Consider the following 23,572-nt stretch of genomic DNA (forward strand, 5'->3'; position numbering starts at 1 on the left):
TGAAATAATATCGATATGACAATTAGTGACAGATCGGTCAGAGAGCGGTCACGACTACAAATAAATAAATAAATATAAATATTGAACAACATCACATACATTACTCTGATCCCAATGTAAGTAGCAATAGCACTTGTGTTATGGAAAATCAGAAGTAACGACGGTACCACAAACACCCAGGCCCAAGACAACATAGAAAACTAATGAACTTTTTCTACATCGACTCGGCCGGGAATCGAACCCGGGACCTCGGAGTGGCGTACCCATGAAAACCGGTGTACACACTACTCGACCACGGAGGTCACAAATGTTTTATATAAATTTTGGAGATATACAAATCTTACGTAGAGTTTTCGCGTATTGTTATAGTATTTACAGGTATGTGGAAAGAAATTCTTCCGTATTTCTTTTTTCCTTATGAATTTCCTCTCAGACCACATTAGCGTAATATATTGTGTAATGAGTACGGACGGGAAAATGGACCACCTGATGGTGAGTCCACCACATATTGGCGCACATTAGCACTGTCAAAAATGTTAACCATTTCTTCCATCACACGAATACTCCACCAACCTTGGGAGCTACGATATACACAGTACAACAATACTAAATAACACTGTCCTACCACCAAGCTTCGTTTCAAAAATAAGGACATTATTATAAGTCTATATTAACTGTCCTGAATTTGTAAACAATCATATTATGAAAGATGAATATTAAGATCACTATTAGTTACGTGATTCCGGAAAAAAAAACGAAATCGATTTTTTATAGTATTAGAATTCTCCTTCAAGTTTTTAAGTTTGTATAAGTAACCGTGTAACATAAAATTGGTTGATCTCAGCTTTAAGTAATTGTGTTCTGTCATTTAGGAGTTGTTTATCATTATAGTTATTACTTTATACGCGTCACATATCCATAAATAATCTTCTATACTTATAAAATACCATGTCCTGACTGACTGATTCATCATCGCCGAGCCTAAACTATTAAAGCTAGGGCCATGAAATTTGGTAAGTAGGATCTTTTTTTTTAGTAGAAACCCACTAAGGAAGGAATTTCGGAAATTCTACCCCTAAGGGGTTGAAATAGGGATTGAAAGTTTGTATGGAAGTCCGTCGTTTTTTAAGTTAGAATTGTGAAACTTTATTTTTGGTATACTGATTAAAAATGAGTAGATACGTATTTTAAGTGTTTCTGGATATTCTACAACACAAACAGCAATGTGGTTTACAAAAAAGTGTAAAAAATTAAAAGTTAACGTTATATTTTAAGTTTATCTGTAAATATATTTAAATTCCACGAGAGCAAAGCCGCGGGCAACAGCTAGTAGATTATAAAATGTTCGACTACATTGTTCCATAATAATTTTTCCTTATTTTTATAATGAATGTTCATAGAGTTATTATTTTGTTATACTATCCAGACTAACTGTTACAATATGAATACATATAAAGTATAAAAGTTACACATTCGTTACAATTTCTGAACGTGATTAGACAAATAGAATTCATATTTCCGAACGAAACGCTAGCCATATAGGCACCCCGCCATCTTGCCTCGGGCGATAGTACCAATTGGCGCGCGTTCTTTATTCGAAATTCAAAAAGAAACTTCTGGCATAATTATTTTTTTCCCGTTCATTTATTTGTTATATTGTATTTATTCATTGGCCAGTAATTTCAAGAGTACTTTTTTTAACAATAGAATGAATACATCATACATTCATATTTAATTAGACAATTTACCGAATTGCTTTGATTGAAGTTTTTCCAATAGATTTATATTATAAAATGAAATGAAATAAAAAAGCATTATAAAATACACGACACACACAACGTATCGTGCAGCAAGACACGAGTATTCCCTAGTTCCTAAAATTGTCACAAAACCTTTTGCATTTAGTTAGAAAAACCTGAAAATCCCTTATATTGATCAAGTTTAAGAGTAGGTACACTATATAGTATATAAGCAATCTGATTAAGACGCATTATATGTACCCTATATCTTTCTATACACATACTAATGAAAGTAAAGAATTCGTTATAAGGACGTTAAGATAAATCGATTCCAGCCCTTCTCCGTATATATTATATATGTATTATATACAATGTCCCAATAGCCCGGGGCAAATGCACATTTACGTTGGGGCGACTAAATAGCGGATATTGAACAAATGTGAATGAATTTGGCGACGCGTTCGTTTCATTCGTTCACAATCCAAAATTTTATAAATTGGTTGCAAAATATTATATTTTTCATAAAATATCTACACAACATAATACGTCACGTGGCAGAATCACGTTTTCATTGCCATTCTACATAGATTTAATAAAAAAAAAAACTTGTCATCAGCGAACCTAACATCACTTTTTTTAATGAATATAGATATGGTAATCTTGTGTATAAAATGTGAAATAAATTTATATGATCCTTAAATATTCTACTACTGAACATGGTCTCCTTTTATTTTGGCAATGTTTGGAACTCATTCAACTACGCAGCCCCGTTGCGGGATAATAGACACAAATGTGGCTGAAAATCATTCGAGCATGTATTTCCTGTCGGTATTTCATCGCTGCACTCCAGAAAACTATCGAATAACATTATATTGATTATAGCAAGATTGTAAATTTATCAACCTAACTTTTGTATAGAATTTCTAAAATCATATCCAAAACTATATTACTCGGATATAGATCCTTCGCACACTCTTATAAGAAGTATAAACAACCATTCCTTACACCATCAACGCTCCTCCAACTAAGATGATAGGTATCTTGTGTCTGAGGACGAAAACGTATTCGATTATATTTATCTCATTAACAAAGACATATAAAACCTCTTTCAATACTTGCTGTCTTCTGTCATTGTGACTGTTTTTTTTTTTATTAATATGCACATATTTTATTGACACTTTTTATGTTAATTTATTATTTAATTATTTTAAAAATGTTACAATGGTCACATATAAAATATTCTCTTATTAAATAAACAAAGTATTTCGTTTAATTACATTTATTCTTCTTTAAATTTCATGTATATTCAATTTTCTGCTTAGTTAACTGCATGTATATAATATTACAGAGCACTCTGAATAAGACTTAGTACACGCTTTAATAGCTCTTAATAATTTAAAAATAAAGGGCATTTCGCCGTGCAATGTGTACAGTCAGTTGTTCAGTCGAATGGTCACCAATCGTAGTACGATCGTAGGTCCTACTAATTATTTATCGCCTCGGGGTGGGGTTTAACGTGGTCTAACCCTTAACACTGTTTCTCGATTGTAACTCACATTCATAAATTCACTTAATGGAACGATCATTTATACTAGTGGGTCGCCCGCGAAACTTCGCGTTTATTCAAAAGATTTTTAGAACTTTCGTACCTATTTTCCTCTCTCTAAAATTAATTCTTTGTTAAATCGTAACAATCTAGTAAATTGCAACCAAGAATCCTTTTTAGTTTTCTGCAAAATAAGATCATAACCGATCTTCTACGTGCCGCTATCGTCCCATTATCGCTGCGACAAAAATCGGCTTACGCTATTAATAAGATTATTAAAATTAGAAATAATATTATTGTTCTTAATTTAAAATGAAGTTAAATTCTTAAGTATATTATCTATTTCAAATGAATTATAAACATTCTCATTTTCCTCGAATAAAGTGTGATTTAGGATCGAACCTGCCAGTTTCATGTAGCACGACGTTATAGATGTCAACATGGCTTCAAACTAAATCCTGTGCCATAGTTATCATTCAGATATATCTCTCTGATGTATATGTCACATAACAATTCAAATATACCTGGATATAGAGCACGGAGAATTCTGTTGAGATATCCTGAATGCAGCATATAATATTATAAAAAAACAGTGTGCGTGGGCTTTTCTCGCTGACAAAGTTTTTTTTTGTTGCGATTGTGACGTATTTTAATTAAATCAAATTTCAAATCACACAATTCTAATTCATCTGCACTGTTATAAAAGACGATCGACGACATCAATTATTTTATTTTTATTGTGTCATAAATATAAATTTAAAATCCTACTTTATAAATATTAAATATATATTTTATCCTCACGACTTTAGCCACTTTGACTATAGCATATACATATAACGTAGAAACTTATTTTAAATATTCTTAATAAACGTGCTGTAATATCGAATTAGGACAACCATGTCATGTAATGATATGTATACAGTTTTGTATCATAAATAAATAAAACTTATTTAACCTTTTTTCCTAAATCGCATAGAGATTAAATAGATTACCCTCCTTAGCAGCGGAGTTGAGTAAAAGGGGTCAAACATGAATCGAGTATCGATAGTAAATACCCCGAGGGAGGACCGCCCTCGGCAGTCACCGTTTGGCACGCGACGCGCACGATCGCTAGTGCAAGGTCATTCGTGAAAAATTATCGTAAACAACTCGATAGTGCTTTGTGAATTACATGTATAACGTTAATTAAAGCTCACTTATTTTTATTAATATTAATCAAATTATTCTTATTATATAAATAATGTGGCTGAATATGTTTTCCAGTTGATTTTTTTTTTAATCTTATGTCATAATAAACGAATAAATGATTCATTAAATATAAAACGATAAACGCAATTAGGCATGTGCCTCAATAATCACAATCTTATTTTTATTTGTAAACTTTACAGCAAAGTAATCATACTAAAAGTTCGATTAGAAAAAAACGTACGAGCTCTGTAATTAAAAATATACCGTTACAGAAGGCATAATAAAACAACGCCTAAACGATTTCTATATTAATTATTTTTTATTTCTAGAGTATCGGATATAATCGCCATGCAAAATCGATTTTATAACGTTATTTGCATAATAAAATTCTAATAAACATTAGGGATGTTAACGTGGCGATATGAAATTATCGATATTTATTTAAATGAAATTCGCTTACGGTTCGATTTTCGAATTTAGTGCACACGTGTGTCAAAATCGTTATAATTTCAATCGATTATTTAATACGAGATATAAATTGTTGTCGATCACTTATAACATTGGATCCGGTAGTCCAATGGGTCGAAGCGAGTTTCGAACGTAAGGTTGTAATTTAAGAAGTAATCACTTACTGATCGTTGCCGGAATCGTCCGCCTTGTAAGGGGCCAGTAATTATCGAATATTCGGATAAAAATTTACATATTGTTTTATTTTTTGTAGTTCGCTTTCTCAGCGTTTCGATTAACGTTTTGAACTTTACAAGAAAACGGGGACAATTTCGTAGTGAGTTTAATGTAATTAGATGGTGCAATAAAAAATTGTGTTGTTAACGAAAAAAAAATTATACCTTCTTTTTGTTGGGAAGATATAAAAAACTGGCGGTGGCGTACGTGGATTTATCCAGCGTGATTGAGGTGCAGGTAATACATAATTGTTTTTTTTTAATATAAATATATAAGGCTAATCTTAATATATTACATTTTACCCTTACATTTAAAAAAAGGGGAAGAAATAATGTGTTTCCCTTTTTTTGTAAATAATACCTACATCTTAGTAATAATAAAGTATAATTAATTTTAAAAAATAACCGCCCCGTAACACATGGCCAATTATTATATAAAATGATTTAGTAGTCTTCAACTTGTCAAATCAAATATATTATATCATTCAGAACGCACATTAAAACTGGTGATATTTGCGACAAAAAACTTCAATGGAATCATCGAGTATATGGAAAAAGCAAATTCGATGTTGATGAATTGACTCGTTAAGCTACACATGTAAGTTTTATATATTTATATATCTGGGAACTCGCGGTCATGCGCGTAGTCATACACAAGCATATATTACTTACTACTTTCCGTCCGCGTCTTCGCCCGGCTGATACGAGGTGAAGGTGTATGATGAAGGAGTGCAGCTGTTATTGATGAAAAGTGACGTATTTGCTATTCCAGACGATAATCTATCTCTGTATTTAATTTTATTCAGATCCTTTCAGCCGTTCTGGCGTCATTAAGTAAAAATGTTCATCGAAACTTTCACATTCTTTATATTAGTAAAATTATCTTCAAATACTTTATTAAAATTTTTGTAGGTAATATAAAAACTCAAGAAATGTATTTAATTACAGTTCCCGACTGTAGAGACACCTACCTGGTCCAATCTAACCCATCCAGGGATTCATTCAAATACACACAAAAATAAACGAAATCGGTCAAACTGTTAGGAGTTCAGTTACATACACACGTACAGAAGATTTATATGTGAAGATAAATATAACTAGATAATAGGATAGTGGTCTTACGTACGAACAAAGGGATACATTCTAAACATTTAATTAAATATATTAAGTACATAGAATACCCTATGGTGAGAATCATAAAATACTACAAATATCCCTACAGCAAAAAGATTTTGATGTTGGGCAAAAGAAGAAGAAGGATTTAGACTTATTTTCTTTCTTTACCATCATGGATTACATTCAAAATAATTAATGAAATTGATTTGCAAAACAAAATCTTAGAATTTTAAAGCACAATTCGTGGTCGAGTCGGTTTAAGTTTCATTCGCTGCTTCTAAAGTTAAAACTCAAACGTACATTTTACATAGTGACTCATTTATCTTTAACGGTATCATATGAGCGTATTTTAATTATTAATTTATTTTCTGAAACGTAATAAAAGCATTTATACCATCTAATAAACCTACTACGTCAAAATGACTAGCTGACTGACTTTTTTTACAAACCTATCTAAGAATGACTGGACATTTTACATTCGTCTGAACTTTTTTAGCACTAGTTTGTATAAATTAGTTTTAGAATTTCAATGTTTCTATTATTGGTTCGTTTCGTTCCGATTTATTTTAGGGTTTAATTTATTTCATGTTATTTTCATTACATGCATTAATGTTAACACATTTATATATTAAGCTAATGATACTAATATAAAACTAAACTTTTCAAACCATTGACTTTCTTTGAATCAGAAGGTAAAATGAATACAAAATAACAGATCTATCGGCTGTGTTAAAACTGCTTTGAAATTCAATTGCACGGTTTATCGACACGTACTAATAAAATTTAAGTTATAAACTTAAAATCAAGCTAAATCTTCTATTGTAAAATTTATTTAAAATAATTAAAAAAGTTAGTAATTTTAAAAACATGAAAAAAAACTAGCAATAAATTATCCTCTGCAATATTATTAGCGGTAGAAACTATACAAAGAAAAGTAGTCACGAAGCCCAAACTCGAATCTTCAAACTACTCTCAATATATAATCGATAAAATTTTATATCATACTTCTCAATTCTATAATAAGTAATAAGATACTACAAACTAAACCCAGACATCATTATTATATTGCGGAAAACCATTTTATATTGACGAGCTAACGAATAGACTCTGCCTATTCCGTGTATTAATGAGACTTACATATTGGTCAATTTAACTGCATTGTAATATAGACACATCGGCCATTACACATTCCTCTATTGATTGATTGATTTAGACATATAACAGTATATTAAATGACGTATCGATATCGATAATTTATAGCCTGTTACTGCACTAGCAACCTATGTTTACACCCACATAAATATTACCTACGCTGTAGAAAATGTTCTATTTTTAAAAATATGGAAATCAAAGCAATGGTTCGTTAAGGTAGCATTTATAAAAAAAATATGTTTCGATAAAAGGGACTTAGTAATAGTTCTTTTTTTGAAGTATTTTTTTTTTTAATTAAAGAGATAATGTAGGAAATTATTGTGTACGTATTGTGCCTTTTTTCATGAATATGTGTGTGTGTATATATGAAGTATAACTGGTACACACATTAAATTTACTACTATTATTATTATCATAAAATACCATCTTTCTCGTATATTTTTCACTTTTGTATGACTTATATTGTAATAATATATATTTACGAAATATGGAATGCAGATTAAAAAAGATGGAATTAGTGTTTGGTGACTTGAAGTATAATAATTTTCTCTTACGATTTTATTTATTTTCATTATTTAAATTTAATTTATTATAGATATTTCTTTTTTGAACTATATAATGCTTGCAAAACATTGTCAAACATAAATCTTAATGTCGTTCTAATATAAAGGTATATTAAAACTTTACTACTAGTATTAGTCTTTGACTTAAATGAAAGAGAGTGAAACTGCCAAGATCAGTTATCTAAATAATAATATTAAGTATATACTAAAACCTCCTCCGTAATGCATCGCATCTTCTGGCATCACAAATAGACTTCTCAATTATAAAAATAGATATCTCTCAGATCCTCTTGTCAATTTATTATTTGCTTGTTTCTTTACAAAGGGCAACTTACTAATTAATAAAATATTCAACGGTTCATTAATTTCAAAATAAAAATACCGAAATCACGTAATAAAATTATCGACATGTTTTAACCTTTTGCAATTCGAACTATTTTGCACGATTAATTATTTAATCTGTGTCAATGAGAAAATGTCAAGTAATTAGAGACTATAATGCATAAATCTTATAAAAATTAGACCAATTACGACATTGAAATGGCGTTAATAGCTTTTAACTATAGCAATGAAATATGGCGACATTCAACCAAATTACGTTAATTAATTTTAAGTTCATCACATTTAATAGCTTCGGAATTTGTTGTTTTTTATATTTTTTTCTATCAGTCATTGCATAATTTTTATTTTTTATTTTTATCATTTTTTTTTATAAAATCAACTAGATCTCAAAAGTTTGTAAAAAATAACATTTATTCATTGAAAAACTATATATTTTAAAATTTCAGCGACTTATTTTCGTATATATAATGATTATAAAAAAAATCTTATATCACAAATTCACTATATTAAAATACACTTTAAGAAGTAATTTTTTTTTATGGCTTTGCTTGGCGGACGAGCATATGGGCCACCTGATGGTAAGCGGACACCACCGCCCATAGACAAAGGCGCTGTAAGAAATATTAACCATTCCTTACATTACCTATGCGCCACCAACCTTGGGAACTAAGATGTTATGTCCCTTGTGCCTGTGATTACACTGGCTCACTCACCCTTCTAACCGGAACACAACAATACAGTGTACTGTTATTTGGCGGTAGAATATCTGATGAGTGGGTGGTACCTACCCAGACGGGCTTGCACAAAGCCCTACCACCAAGTAAATTTAGTTACAATAATCAAAGATAAAGTTTATTTTTAATATTCAAATAGGCAAGTACTGTTAAATCGTACCGAGAGTTCAGAATGTACATTCAAAAATTCGAATATTACAATAAGGAACAAATAATTTGAATATGTGATAAAAAAACTAGCACAATGCCCAATCATATTCAGCCATATATTTCATTAGAACAATTGGCGGAGTATCCGAACCATTAACAAATAAGTTACCATTTGACTATTAAATACTATAAAAATAAATATTATCTTACTACTACTGATAAATAATAATATTTATTTGACAGTTATCTTTTCTATAGGTAATTATCTCACTGCGTAATGTACCTGCCTGTTTTAATTTTCACCACATCCGGTCATCATATTAGTTAAACAAAACTTGATCGAGTGCAATCGTTATTGATTAGCACAGACACGAGACAAACTGTCTTGTATATAAAAAAAATGTGTATAAAAATCAATGATAAATATTTGCACAACAATATGAACAATATTATTAAACTTGGTAATATTTGAGTATGAATCAATTTCTATTTAAAATATCTCACTTAAATTAACACATTTTATATAAAACATTGGTTCGTCAAAATACGATTTACTGTGCTATACTATTTTTTATAGTCTGACTGGTGAGTGACATTTTAAGAGTGAGTACTCATTCTTAAAATGCTATATTAAAACATGTGTTCTAAAGTTTTAATATCTGTAATATTTTATTTCTACAGTGTAGTTCTACTGAACTTCCTAAAAACGTTCTAATTGTATTATAAATATAATTTTAGTAAATTGATGTAGATTCTGCTTTTGATATTTACGAGCAACACTGACGCAAAAAGGTTTCACTTCTGTCACGTATAAAAGTTTAATATTTGTCTTAAGACTGTCGCGTGTTTACAACTATTTAAGAATGCGTAACTCGATATTTGGCAATTGATCTAAATTCAATTTTTAATCTCAGATCAAGTATAAAATGGAGATTTGATTACTGAACTTATAAATCTTGTTTTAAATTGCTACTTCATTATATATGCGTTCGAATAAAAAATCTAGTTAACATAATTATGTCAAAGTAAATGTTTTTTTTAATACTGTTACGTTTTATTTAATTACATATGGCAACATTAACTCATTCACAATAAATGATAACAATAGAGTATAGAAAATCATTTCTCAGCACAATCATTTTTTTTTTGACGGGATTTTGACGGCAACAGTTTTCGTAACTCAGTCGAAACTAAGTCCGCGTTTACATTGCTAAAATACTGTTATCCTCAAAATTATATTTTAACCTGACTGCCCTGAAGAAGGGTAATGTTTTTTTATGTATTTGTAATTTTTTTTTCTTGAAAAGGTTTTTTTATTAAGATTTTTATAATTTTTTAAAATTGGAAGCGGTACCTATTTAATAATTTTTTTTTTTTAATAAATTATAAAAAATAAAGCCTTAATTAATGTTTATTAAGACACGTACTTACAAATTATTGTTGTAGATATTGAAATGGCACTTACTGCAGCTGAGAGAATGAAAAAATACCGGGAAAAATTAAAACAAGATCCAAAAAGATATGAAGAGGTGAAGAAAAACAATATTAACCATTCCTTACATCGCCAAAGCGCCTCCAACCTTAGGAACTAAGATGTTATGTCCATTGTGCCTGTAGTTAAACTTGCTTAGACACCCTTCAAACACAACAATACTGAGTGTACTGCTGTTTGACGGTAGAATATATGATGAGTGGGTGGTACATACCCAGACGAGCTTGCACAAAGCCTAACCACCCAGTGTTTATTATATTATTTATTTAGTCTTTTTTAGACTCATACTTGTAAGCCTCTTTACAATTTCCACCACATTCCGTTGAGTGACAGTCAACCAAAGAAGACACAATTGTTTGTTAAATATACCTAAATAATTATGGACAAAGCACATAGTATCTTCTACATTTGTTGTTTTGTGATATTATTAGTTTTATGATTTGTTTATAATATTATTTGGATCTCATATAACGCCAAAAATTGTAAAAAAACAGACTTACTGTTTTTGTAGTTTTGTAAATCAGAGGATGTATAAAAAGTAGGAGAATATTTATGATTAATACTTTATTTTGTTACATAAAGGATTACGTTTTGACTATTATATTTTTATTTCACCCTAAAATCAAGGTAAAATAGTATGTAACTCAGAGGAAGAAAATATCAGGGTCGGATACATTTAATTCGTAATATCTGATATACTACATACTGTTTTGCCAGATTTCTTTGTTTTTATGATAATTTAGACATCACTGATTTTAATACTTTTCATATTATTGCATAATATATATGTTTAAAAAAAAATACAATTTTTTAACGTTGCGCAAACTATAAAAAAATGCCCATCTATATTTAAAAAATGGTCGCTGTTTTTTTTTTGGAATTTTCATTAAACTAACACATCTTGTGTGTTGTTATCAAATTGTTTTAGAGAAGGTTTTAAGCTACATAATCATTCAACGTAGCAACGGCAAAACGTAACCGGGTCTGCTAGTACAAATTAATAGTATTACAAAAAAATTCGAGTTTATTGCTACAGAATAATTTCACAAATACCAATATCAGAATGGCAGACGGACAGATTTATAAAATACATTATTTATTATCTAGAATGATTAATTTAAAAATCATTTCGAGTGCATACCGACGCTCATTACTGTTATATTATATGTATATAATTCGAACATCGCGTGCGCTTGTAATCACACTGTGATTTCATTATAATCTGTGATTCTTATTTACGACTCAAACATTGATATGTCAAAACTTTCATTTAATTCAAACCAATAGTAATATATCATTATTTTATATGATTAAATTATAAATTAAACAAATGTTTAATAACAATCCCTAAATATATAAAACTTATATTAGAAGACGCGGCCTTTTTAATGAATATAATACATATATATAATATTAATTATATAAGTACCTTCGCAGAGTCCAATCAAACTGTTCATTGATTATATTTAACAAAATAACACACATATATTTTATATGCTTCACTTCCTCGTTAATGTAGTGGCTATATAAGGCAGCATTTGCCGAAGTCCTGGGTTCAAACCCCAGGTCGAGCCGATAAAAGTCATTTGATTTGTCTATGGAAAAATTCTCAGTACCAGCCCCGAGTTTGGAAGATTGAAGTATGCACTACGGTGCCTCCCCCCACCGACTACGTTCTGAGCCGAGGTGCGATCTCATAGGAGACACCCTCAGGACGAAGTCACTCTCGAAAGGGTTCAATTTCAAGGCTGAGTCTAGTCCTCGCCTAGCTAACAGCACTACTACATAAACGACACAAAAATACGGTGCCTCGGAGAACAATGTTGGTATTGGTCATGCGCCTGAACTCTTTCCGTTCCCATCAGATTATGAGAGTGAAGGAAGAGAGAGTTGACCTCTGTTTGCGCACACACATGTGCACTATAATATCACTTGGTGGTATGGCTTTGTGCAAGCCCGTCTGCGTAGGTACCACCCACTCATCAGTTATTCTGCCACCAAATAACATTTCTCTGTATCGTTGTGTTCCAGTTAGAAGGATGACTGAGCCAGTGTAATCACAGGCACAAGGGACATAACATCTTAGTTCCCAAGGTTGGTGGCGCAAAGGTGGTGTAAGGAATGGTTAATATTTCTTACAGCGCCTTTGTCTATGGGCGGTGGTGACCACTAAGCATCAGGTGGCCCATGTGCTCGTCCCCAACCAATGCCATAAAAAAACCCTGCGTAGTTAGCTCATCTCCCTTGAAAGACTCCACCATCATCATAGTTCACATATCATTTGTATCTCATTAAGCATTACATAAGCTCTTTATTAATTGGACCTATAATTAACCCTATCAAAGGCTACACGTGGTCTTTGATACCGCAGTGATTCACGTTTAATTTAAGTTATACAATAGAATAATGTTTAAGCTTTAATACAAAGAAATGTTGATTTGATAATAACATTAATCATGCAGCGATTAGCTCGTTGATGTCAGCCGGTCTTATTACTGTTGATTTAATTTTAATTCACACTTATGGTACATTGAAGTGATATTTTTGAACACGTTGAGACAAAGTAATGTAATTATACTTAGATCTTAATTAAGTCTTTTGAATATACAAGAGCCGAGATGGCCCAGTGGTTAGAACGCGTGCATCAGGCACCACTGAATTTTCATGTGCTTAATTTGTGTTTATAATTCATCTCGTGCTCGGCGGTGAAGGAAAACCTCGTGAGGAAACCTGCATGTGTCTAATGTCAACGAAATTCTGCCACATGTGTATTCCACCAATTCGCATTGGATCAGCGTGGTGGAATATGCTTCAAACCTTCTCCTCAAAGGGAGAGGAGGCCTTAGCCCAGCAGTGGGAAATTTACAGGCTGCTAATGTAAAAAAATGTAATGTAATGAATATACATGATTATTAACGATGTTACAATAGCTTTGATATAGTATGACTCTCGTACTTGTATACTATTATTATAAATGCGAAAGTAAATCTGTCTGTTTCGTATAAAGCAAGCTTGGCTAACACCTGATTAACCAACCCCTTAAACGCGAGCAAAGGCGGAGGCGACAACTAGTGATGCATGAATTAAATTGTGTATGGATAACTCTCGGTACATTTCTCGATTGATCCAAAAATGTCTTCTGAGTTTCTTCTTCTCAGTAGAATCTATATTCTGAACCGATGCATGCTGCAAATTACCTTCCAAAATTAAAATTAATAAGTACTTCTAAGAGCTTCCTTAAATAAAGTATATTTTTAATAAGATTGGTTTATGTTGTAAAGTGCAAAAAGGTTACAACCTACAGTTTAATTTAATAATCCTTTGTAGGATAGAATATTACTTTGATTATTAAATATTCTTAAGTCTAGTGCGTAAGTTTATTTCTTACTGCACGTCTCGAACTCGAAGCAGCCTCGTAGTGCTCTACTACCGCGAGAAACTAAAAATATTACGTAATTCTGAGATTTAATTATATTTTGCCTGCTGGAAGATAGTTTTAGCACTACGTCTTATAATACTTGAGTCGAATAAAATATCTCAAATACGTTAAAAAAAATCTTAAAACATATCAATCGATAAACAATTTACGTCTAAACAAAACAGCTGTGACAAGTTTTATCTATAGCTAATTCTACTAACTACTAACTGACTAATACTAATTTGGTTATATAAATTAAAAAGAAAAACTGTTACGTAAACACACTATAACATTGCTAATAAATTGACAATGATATTGGATTGGCATTGTAATATATATTCCCAATATGCCAAAATTATACCGGATATTACCGATTTGCCAAACATGAAACATGTGACAAAATTGTAACGATCTTATCATTTAATCTAATTAATTCATCATTCGTACTGGTTTATATAATGTTTTAGTTTTATGAGTTAACGGTAGAATGTTCCGAGTGTGGGTGGTATCCATTCAAGTACAGTCATAACCTAGTTACAATTATTATATAACAAATAATTAATAATAATTTTAAAAGTGCGCACAGAGTATAGATTCAAAGATCTAAAAGAATCACCCCATTCTAAACGTATAATAGCTAAAACAATATTTTCCTCTTAATCTTCAACTTGACAGGATAATAGTTAGAGACAGATAACAGATATATATTATTAGTTGTGTTGGTTTCTTATTAAATAAATTAAAAAAAAAGAAATATGCCTTTTTCATATTTATTCCGATAATAAAACACGCTTTATTGTTTATTTATTGTTAATAAAAGGCCTTATTGGCAAATGAATTATTACGTTCGTGTCATATTAGGTGCGTAGCTTTTATTCAAATCTACTTATTATAGAATGTACCGGTGAAATCTTACAACTGAATTTAAAATGACTTCCGGCCAAAATATTGCGCTAAATTCGCCATTATTGCTAATGATACAATTGAATATACTGAAATCAGTCCATATAGTAACATTTTTTTATTTTATTTATTTATTAATCTGTGGCTTCTTGTACCCAGGAGCGCCTCGGTGGCGGCGGGCTCGGGCTCAGCGGCGGCGGGTTCCGCGGCGCGCAGCCCTCGCTCGCCGACTTCCAGCCACCGTACTTCCCGCCACCCTTCGCTCCGACAGCCCATCCCGCAAGCCCACATCATCAACAACAGGTTTAAACACTATTTTATTAATATTAATCAAACAAGGTTTTATAATTTAACGCTCAATATTACTAGTTTTTAATAATGTTTACTTAAATATTTACTTAAACAAGTTATTTATTAAAAATATTACTTATATATTTCGTAAATTAAGCAAGTGAGTTGACTTAAAATGATCTCAAGTGATATCTAATATTAATATTTTTTTTAAGTAAAATAGAACATTATTAAATTTAAAGTAGTTAAATAATGTTTTTTTCAACTGCCTTTCACATACCTATTTATATAATAATAATAATATTACTTTATTCTTAACAAAGATATTTAACATAGAAATGATTACAACAAAGGTTTTTACATTTCAAATCCAATCAGTATTTAAAAAAATTATTAATTGAATCAAAAAAAATAACCTAGATACCATTCTCACTTTTTTTGTCTTTACCATGAGAAAAATCTAACAATTTCTGTGATCCTCAGAGCCATGGTATGGAATACAGCGGCGGAGGTGGCGGTGGGCCGGAATACGCACAGCACTACGCCCCGCAGCAGCTGTTACCACGACACCACGGCCACCACGAACCACACGCACACTTACGTCACCACCGCGACCACCATGACGCGTTACATTCACACCACGTAAGCCTTTACATGTTTGTACTTATTATTACAACTGACTAATTTGATATTGTGATTGTTAACATAGTCTCTTACTTTCAAAATCCGGTAGACGGCGAATCGAATACGACCGGACTCTTTTCGGTTTAAGGCACACGAACAATGGCCTAACTTGCTTTCTAAGGTACAGGGGTGTATATACAATGATAATATTTTGACAAAAAAAACAACCTTTCCACTGGGCCTGGGGTCTGAACACGGGAGGTTCTAGGACTCTACGTCCTTATATCATCTAACCACTAAACCAATATTGTTATTGAAATGCAAATCAGAAATTTTGTACATTAAGAAAATAATACAATACTTATTACAGCTCTATTAAATAAAACGGATCCCAAAATAAATTATGTAGATTTTTATCAAAAAATTACAATTCAAAGGCTGTATAATGAATTCCTTTTCATTTTTCTAAAACAAAGCATTAATTTAAAAAAAAACATCGACGACAGCCTTCGGTTAATTTTATTAACACCATAGATACTAAAGATAATTCTAATTACACAATGAAAAGTACTCTGACAGTCGTAAAACCGTTAAGAATAGATTATAAAATATAAACTCGTAATGAATATTACTGCCATTTTCGTTATTATTATTTAACAATACACGAGTTACGTTAAGAAATCGATTCGCAACGGTCTTATAAAACTATTCGGCCGCCGCGTGCCAGCTCCGAAATCTTGACATACTTGTAACCTTACCCTAAATTATTACGTTATTAAAATAACCCTCCATATCGAAATTATTATACTTACGATACATTATTTTGGTTAGAAATAACGTATGTGTATAAATATTACTATTTATTGGGAAGAAAAGAAATATTTTTGTTTGAACTTGTGAGAAAATAATATTGGCAAATAAAACATATATCATATTAAGGCCAAAAGCGGCGCGGCGAAATTTAAATTTGGAATGTGTTCACTTAAAAAATTATTAAAAAAATATATTTTATCATTATGAAATTTAAACGATCTAACGTCGCATTACGAATTGCCATAAACAAGAAAAAAATATAGAGAATATTTTATACTTCTTCACTAAAAAATATATACTAACTTATTGAAAATGTTTTCAAACTCCTTTCAATGAACTAATCAATTAGAAACGTACTTCATGATGTTGTAACACACAATACTTTAATATAGGAAATGCTTTAGTAGATTAACCCCTAATGTCCCGGAACGTCCGGGAATCCATACAATGCGAACTTTAGACGGATATTTTGTCGTTGGATAATACCATGAAGTTATGATACTCATATTTATTATAAGAATTTTATCTAAAGAGGTTTTATACATACCATATGATGATTATAATATATTTTAAAACGAAATCTTTATCTCTTAAATTATTGTATTGTTTAAAATATAACATTTAAAGTCATATTAATATCATAAATTAAAAAAGAAATATGTAGTATTTCATTAAATGTTCAGAAATTAAAATTTCTATTGAATATAAAAAATATATAAAAACCGAAAGAAATATCTTTTGACTAGTGAAAAATACCAGAATATCCATTCATCCAATTGCATTGTGTATTTATGTTGCTGAATCGTTACAACCACAGACTGATAATAATTGACATCCCACCCCGAACTTACCTTCATGCTCATAGTTTCTATGGCTGTATCATTATCACCATAAATATATTGTCTTGTTAACTACTAATTACACTATAGTTAAGGAATAAAGATAAACCAAAGATATACGTATTCTCTGCTATATTGTGTACTTTTTACAGTTTTTGATTAATATATCTTGATTTATAATACAACACTATTCCTCTAAACTAAGTTCCGATACAGTTTCGTTGAAGTTCCAACGCCATTTTTCGTAAATCCATAATGAATGTCATAGATTATTCAAACTCGCGACCAATGATATCGCGTCAATGCGATTTCAAATGTATTTTATTTAACTTTTGTCCTCTTGTTATAATATATTGAAATAAATTAAATATATATACTAACTTTATCTGCCAACTGACGTACTGTCAAATATAATACGTACTAACCAGAGACAATGAGATTTAGACATAGACAATTTATCTACATATTAATAATAGTTATATTCTTATAAGTGATTTGTTTAAACAATGTAGTTTTGTCTGTAGTTGTCACACGGCGGGTTTAGCTACGGCGGTGGCGACAGGCGGGCGGAGTACGGCGCGCGCGAACAACACGAGATTGCGTTGCACCACGCGCTTCACTCAACAGACGAGACACAGGTAAGATTCTTCTAGAATCACGCTTTAGTAATTTAATACAAACGATTAACTACGCTTTTATATTATATGCACTCCGTTTTAGTTTTTTTTTTTTGTAATTCTAAGTATAATAGACTTTTCATGTAATAAAAATTTAATTAATTAAAATATTTGTAATACTTTAATCTACAGAATTTATATCATCTATTATATCGAGTAAACAGTAGCAATTTATCTACGCTACGTCTAACTTTTTTTTATTCGATATTAAACATCGAGAAATATGTCAGACAGCCAATCGGAATTTAATAATCTTAATAAATTAAAACCCTCCGCCGGACGCGTTCCTAATCGGATTTTTTTTTATTCACGGAATTTTCCTTCCATAATAGAATAGTGGTATTAAGATATTATGACATTCCGTCATTTTGATAATGCATATTTTTTTCAGAATGCGGGCATGGATGATACCACTGGATTTATGACAGACCTTCCTCTGTTGAAAAGTAAGTTTATATCAAATTTGAGGATTTTTTAATTATGTATATTATTGCCATCCACTTGGCCTATAGATGAGATGGCCTAGTGGATGGCCTTAATCCCTGGCAACTAGGATTCTATTCTGATTAGGTCCTAGGTGCCTATTCCGACTGCTTACGACAAGGGTTACAAACTTAATATTAACACCATATTCGGTCTAAGCGATCTATTCTTGACATTTCTATTTCAAAACATTTGGTTTTCCGTTTAATAAAAACGAATATGTAGTCATTTTAGTAACTTTGAATGTGTTATTAGAATGTATATCGAGGAAATTCAACATTGAAATTAAAAATTTGTAAATTTTGCTCTTTGCCAACAAAATTTAATTATTCTACTTTAGAATTACTTACTTAAAAAAAACCACTCAAAATATTTTCTAAAATCTTATAAAAACAGGAAGTATAAGTTAATATTAATTATTACATATTAACATACCTTCAGATCGCCACTTTCATTACAAATTATAAACATTTAAAATAAAAAAATATGCATTTTGTATACAGGCAAGAACAAAAAAATTACAGCTAAACATGAAACGAAAATATTAATACGAGCGTATAGTATGAAAATAGCCTAAGAAGTCATATTACTTGCTAAATCAGTGCCACGCTAACAGCTGCACGAATAAAAAAAAACAACCGACGAGCTATTAAAGCATCAAATGATTCTTGAAGGCAATTATGGAATCTCAATTATTCTTTTTTTAAATACATTCTAAATTCAAATAAGTCTTCAGACTTCCTACTGCGTGCAAAACGTCTCTATAGACATCACAAAGACAATCAAATGATAGAACAAGTTAGTTATTAACTCATTTCCTCATCGATGACCCGCTTGATAAGCGATAATTAGCCATCATACAGTTATCGGATACGTGTATCGATTTTTCATACACAAAAAAATCGATCTCATTCAACCGAATAAATCGATTCAGAGAAATAAAAGTATCGATCAATCATTGGATATTTAAATAGCGTAAGTCGGATACGGAAATGACTTGTTAAGATAGAAGCTTAACTTTTTCTGTTGATTAATTTTATGGAGAATGCATCTTTCTATTTAATTTCTATAAACTAAAATACAAATCGTACTCAATGTTAAAATATATTTGAAACACATAGAAACAAATAATATTAAAATATAACAATGTTTATTTAACAATAGAGTCTTTAAATGAAAGTGTAACTGGCTAATAACTTTAAAAAAAATTACCCGTGTTAATTTTCTTTCTACGAAAGCACGGTGTCAACCAGCCAGCATGGTGCAGAACTAATGATACAGTAATGTTTATTGTATTAGGGTTTCCATAGAGAAATATTGTAATGGTAATGGATTTCACGCTGAGCACATGTTTGGGGCGTGGCGCTAATTGTTACGATTGCCATTGTTGGTATTCGACGCGGGGAATTTGAAACACCCGTATTCTTAGCGGTTTTTTCATATTGCAAACTTTCACGTACAATTAATAAAGTAAAGAGGTTTTATATGTTTAAAATTATGTAAATAAATTAGATTATCTAGTTATAGATTAACATTTGTTTAGTGTAGTGTAGTTTCTTTTTCCTTGGTATATAGATAAAACATTGTATGAAAATCTTTTTAGCCGATAAACTAAAAAAATCTTACGCTTGACAATTTTATCTACATAATTATAAAGCACTGACCATTTATTTTTATAAAAAATATATTTTAAAAATAATTTCTCTCACTCGCTGTTCTGACAGAGACAGTTCACGAGTGTAATTCTAGACAATTTTTTAATTTTAATTTGCCAACGGTAGCTTATCAAACGTGTTATAATAATATTTAAATATAATATTAATCTGTGATTATAGGTGTATTCTAGCAATAAAGTATCAAAATTTAATTTAAGATGTTGAGCTGTTTCTCTTTATTGCTTAGTCTAGTGAGGTTATAGTCTGTTAACGTCAATCAGCTGCTGCAGCTTCCTCCCATTTTAGGAGAAGCTTCAGGACTTATTCCACCATGCCTCACGATGCTCGAATGCGGATGAAATCACTTGTACTACTGCGAACAGAACAAAACTCATTTAACTCACAAACTCAACTCACTAACATCGAACAAAATTCCTTACTATGTTCTTTCGCCACAATGTCATGCAAACTCGAATTGAAATTCGAAATCTTTGGTTAAGAACGTCTTTACCCATTCAAGATATTTATTAAGATATACTATGTCTATAGATATACATATATAGATAGATGCAATAACATAACTTAAACATTTTTATTCATAACTGGATGTACAATTACTTTACGGTTTTAAATTTTTTATTCTGACTATTAAAAGACAGGTGTTTATCAGTTCAATTCCTCTATAACAAATCTACTTTCAAGTTATTGGTTTTATAAGATCGTACATATATATAATACAGTACAGTAAGAAATGTCAACAAAGAACAAAGACACAAAGCCATACTGCTTGTATTAAGAAAGATTCGCACACACACACAATGTTGAACACACATTAATATACCTTACGTATTGTAATAGTATAAATATATCACATTTATAACTTAATGGCTATCCAGTTTAAACCTGTGATAGAAACAATTGGATATTAACTCAAAAGTCAGTACATTAACTGACAGACATAATTAAGTTTTGATACATTTTCTATTGTTGCAGCAATGAAGGGTCGAGACGGTCTAGGCGGTACTGGCACATGCGCGCCAAACGATGTCTTCTGCTCCGTACCAGGGCGACTGTCACTGCTATCTTCCACCAGCAAGTACAAGGTCACGGTAGCGGAAGTGCAGAGGAGGTTGTCGCCACCAGAGTGCTTGAACGCGTCTCTGTTGGGGGGCGTATTAAGAAGGTATGTTTATGATATATTTCAAACAATTTTAAGCGTCAATTGCGCAATGGTTTAAAGGCAGCCTAGCAATGTAAAAAGTCACATGATCGATCCTGATCCGTTGGGCTATTGTTGTACCCACTAACACAAGGGCTATCCTTAAATGGAGGGATAAATTTAAATATTATTAATTCATTATAACGGGTCATTGCTACTACTCTTAAAAAAATAATCTTATGCTCTATAGGATCTGGATCTTATCTTTTTATACACAAACGTAACGAAGTATTCACTTATGCCTTATACTAATACTAAAATGTATATAGTTTTAAATTATAATTTTTTTTTAACAAAGTAAATAAAACGCAATCATTTTAACATTACCGTACAAATCAAATCACTATTAGGCAGCCCTAGTTATTCATAACTGTTATTGCTTATAATATCTCTTGCGGTAACCGCAAACTATACCGAGTTTAATAAAATCAACGATTACTTACATATTAAGCATTTTTTATTTGTGGCAAGGCGTTAAACAGTAAAAGTTATAGCGGTCTGTGGTCTGTTAGTAAAAACTCGTAATGTATTTATAGCTAATATTAAAATAATTGTAACTTTATAAGTATGTATTAGTTTAATAATAAAATCAAAACTTTAGCGTCAAAAACTTAGCACGATTTTGAATCTTGACAATTGTCATAAATTACCTTATTTTTTTTTGTCTGAACGAGACCGTTCACTAAAACATTTATTCAATAATGTTAAAAAAAAAACAACAAAAATATTACACCTGTGACAATTAAAAAAATAAAAAATTAAAATGATATAATCTGTGTAATAAATATCTTAAATGTATTACAAGTGTAAAGTATAAACAGATTAAAAATTTATTTGACATTTCATTTAATAAGAAATGTGAATATTACAAAACCCGAACACAAGTCATTCATTCTTTCATGTATGACATTAGTTTTGATTGTGATATCGTAACTTTCATATCTGACTAATGAATCGAGCCTTATTGATGGATCGTTATACAGTAACGCAAGATATATTAATTTTCAATCAGTTAGTATTTGATTCGGGTAATTGAACACGAATCGATCGCATTCGGAATGTGTATTAAGTTTTTATTTTTTAAATGTATACCCATGCTTATTTAAAAACGAAGATTCGATGGCATTTTTACAGCAACAGATATACAGAACGAAAACTATGATTTAAAACGAAAACGTTTGATTTATTTACAAGTAAAGTCAGTAGACACCTGGCATGTATTTTATATTAAAACCTTCTCGGAAACGCCCTACATTTGTTTTGTGCATATAGTCTTAGTAGTTTTACATTTAGGGAACAAAATAAACGTCTTCGTTTAGTAATATTTATTTATAATAGGCAAACTAGCGAATGGGCAACCTAATGGTTAGTAGTACAACCACCCAAATTGGTACTGTAAAAATATTAACCATACCTTACATCGCCAATATGCTACCAACCTTGGGAACTAAGCAATTGCAATCGTAATTACACTGGTAGTAAAATTAAACTAATTTTTATCGCTCTATTATTTATCCATACCAATATTATAAAGCTAGAAATTCGATTCGTTTGAACGCACTAATCTATCAAAATTAAGTATTTGAATAAATCATTTCGCATATGAAAACCTATTCATTGATAGATGCTTAGATTATTTATATTTATAGATAGAGTGTCGCTCTACAAAAGAACTAAAACAAACGAGCCAAATTCATTATCTTGTTTGCGTGACAGCTACGCTTGACACTCGCCAAACTTCATATTTTAATAGTGTGTGTAGTTTTTCGTCGCGTTCTCATATTTGACAGTATATATTAGTATAAGATTTAATAATAATTCTCCTGGATCGATTAATCTAAACATCCAGGCCGCTTGGACCTTAATAGATACAAATGTAATCCTTATAGTAATAATTTTAAGAATTGTTCCTTACTATAAAATTCCGTTTACACTTTGCAATTTA

At 30.8% G+C, this 23,572-nt stretch overlaps 1 protein-coding gene across 2 annotated transcripts in view; it reads left to right on the plus strand.

Annotated features, from left to right (window-relative positions):
* The window catches only part of Tfap-2 (Transcription factor AP-2), a 70,057-nt gene that overhangs the window by 40,499 nt on the left and 5,986 nt on the right, over positions 1 to 23,572 (plus strand). For both annotated transcript variants that reach the window (XM_026643585.2, XM_064218971.1), the window contains 5 exons: positions 15,186 to 15,329; positions 15,801 to 15,959; positions 18,118 to 18,231; positions 18,662 to 18,716; positions 21,402 to 21,591. In XM_026643585.2, the coding sequence (XP_026499370.1) occupies positions 15,186 to 15,329; positions 15,801 to 15,959; positions 18,118 to 18,231; positions 18,662 to 18,716; positions 21,402 to 21,591 (662 nt within the window). The remainder of the gene's footprint in view (positions 1 to 15,185; positions 15,330 to 15,800; positions 15,960 to 18,117; positions 18,232 to 18,661; positions 18,717 to 21,401; positions 21,592 to 23,572) is intronic.

This window comes from Vanessa tameamea, chromosome 25, assembly GCF_037043105.1.
Source record: "Vanessa tameamea isolate UH-Manoa-2023 chromosome 25, ilVanTame1 primary haplotype, whole genome shotgun sequence".
NCBI classification, from domain to species: domain Eukaryota; kingdom Metazoa; phylum Arthropoda; class Insecta; order Lepidoptera; family Nymphalidae; genus Vanessa; species Vanessa tameamea.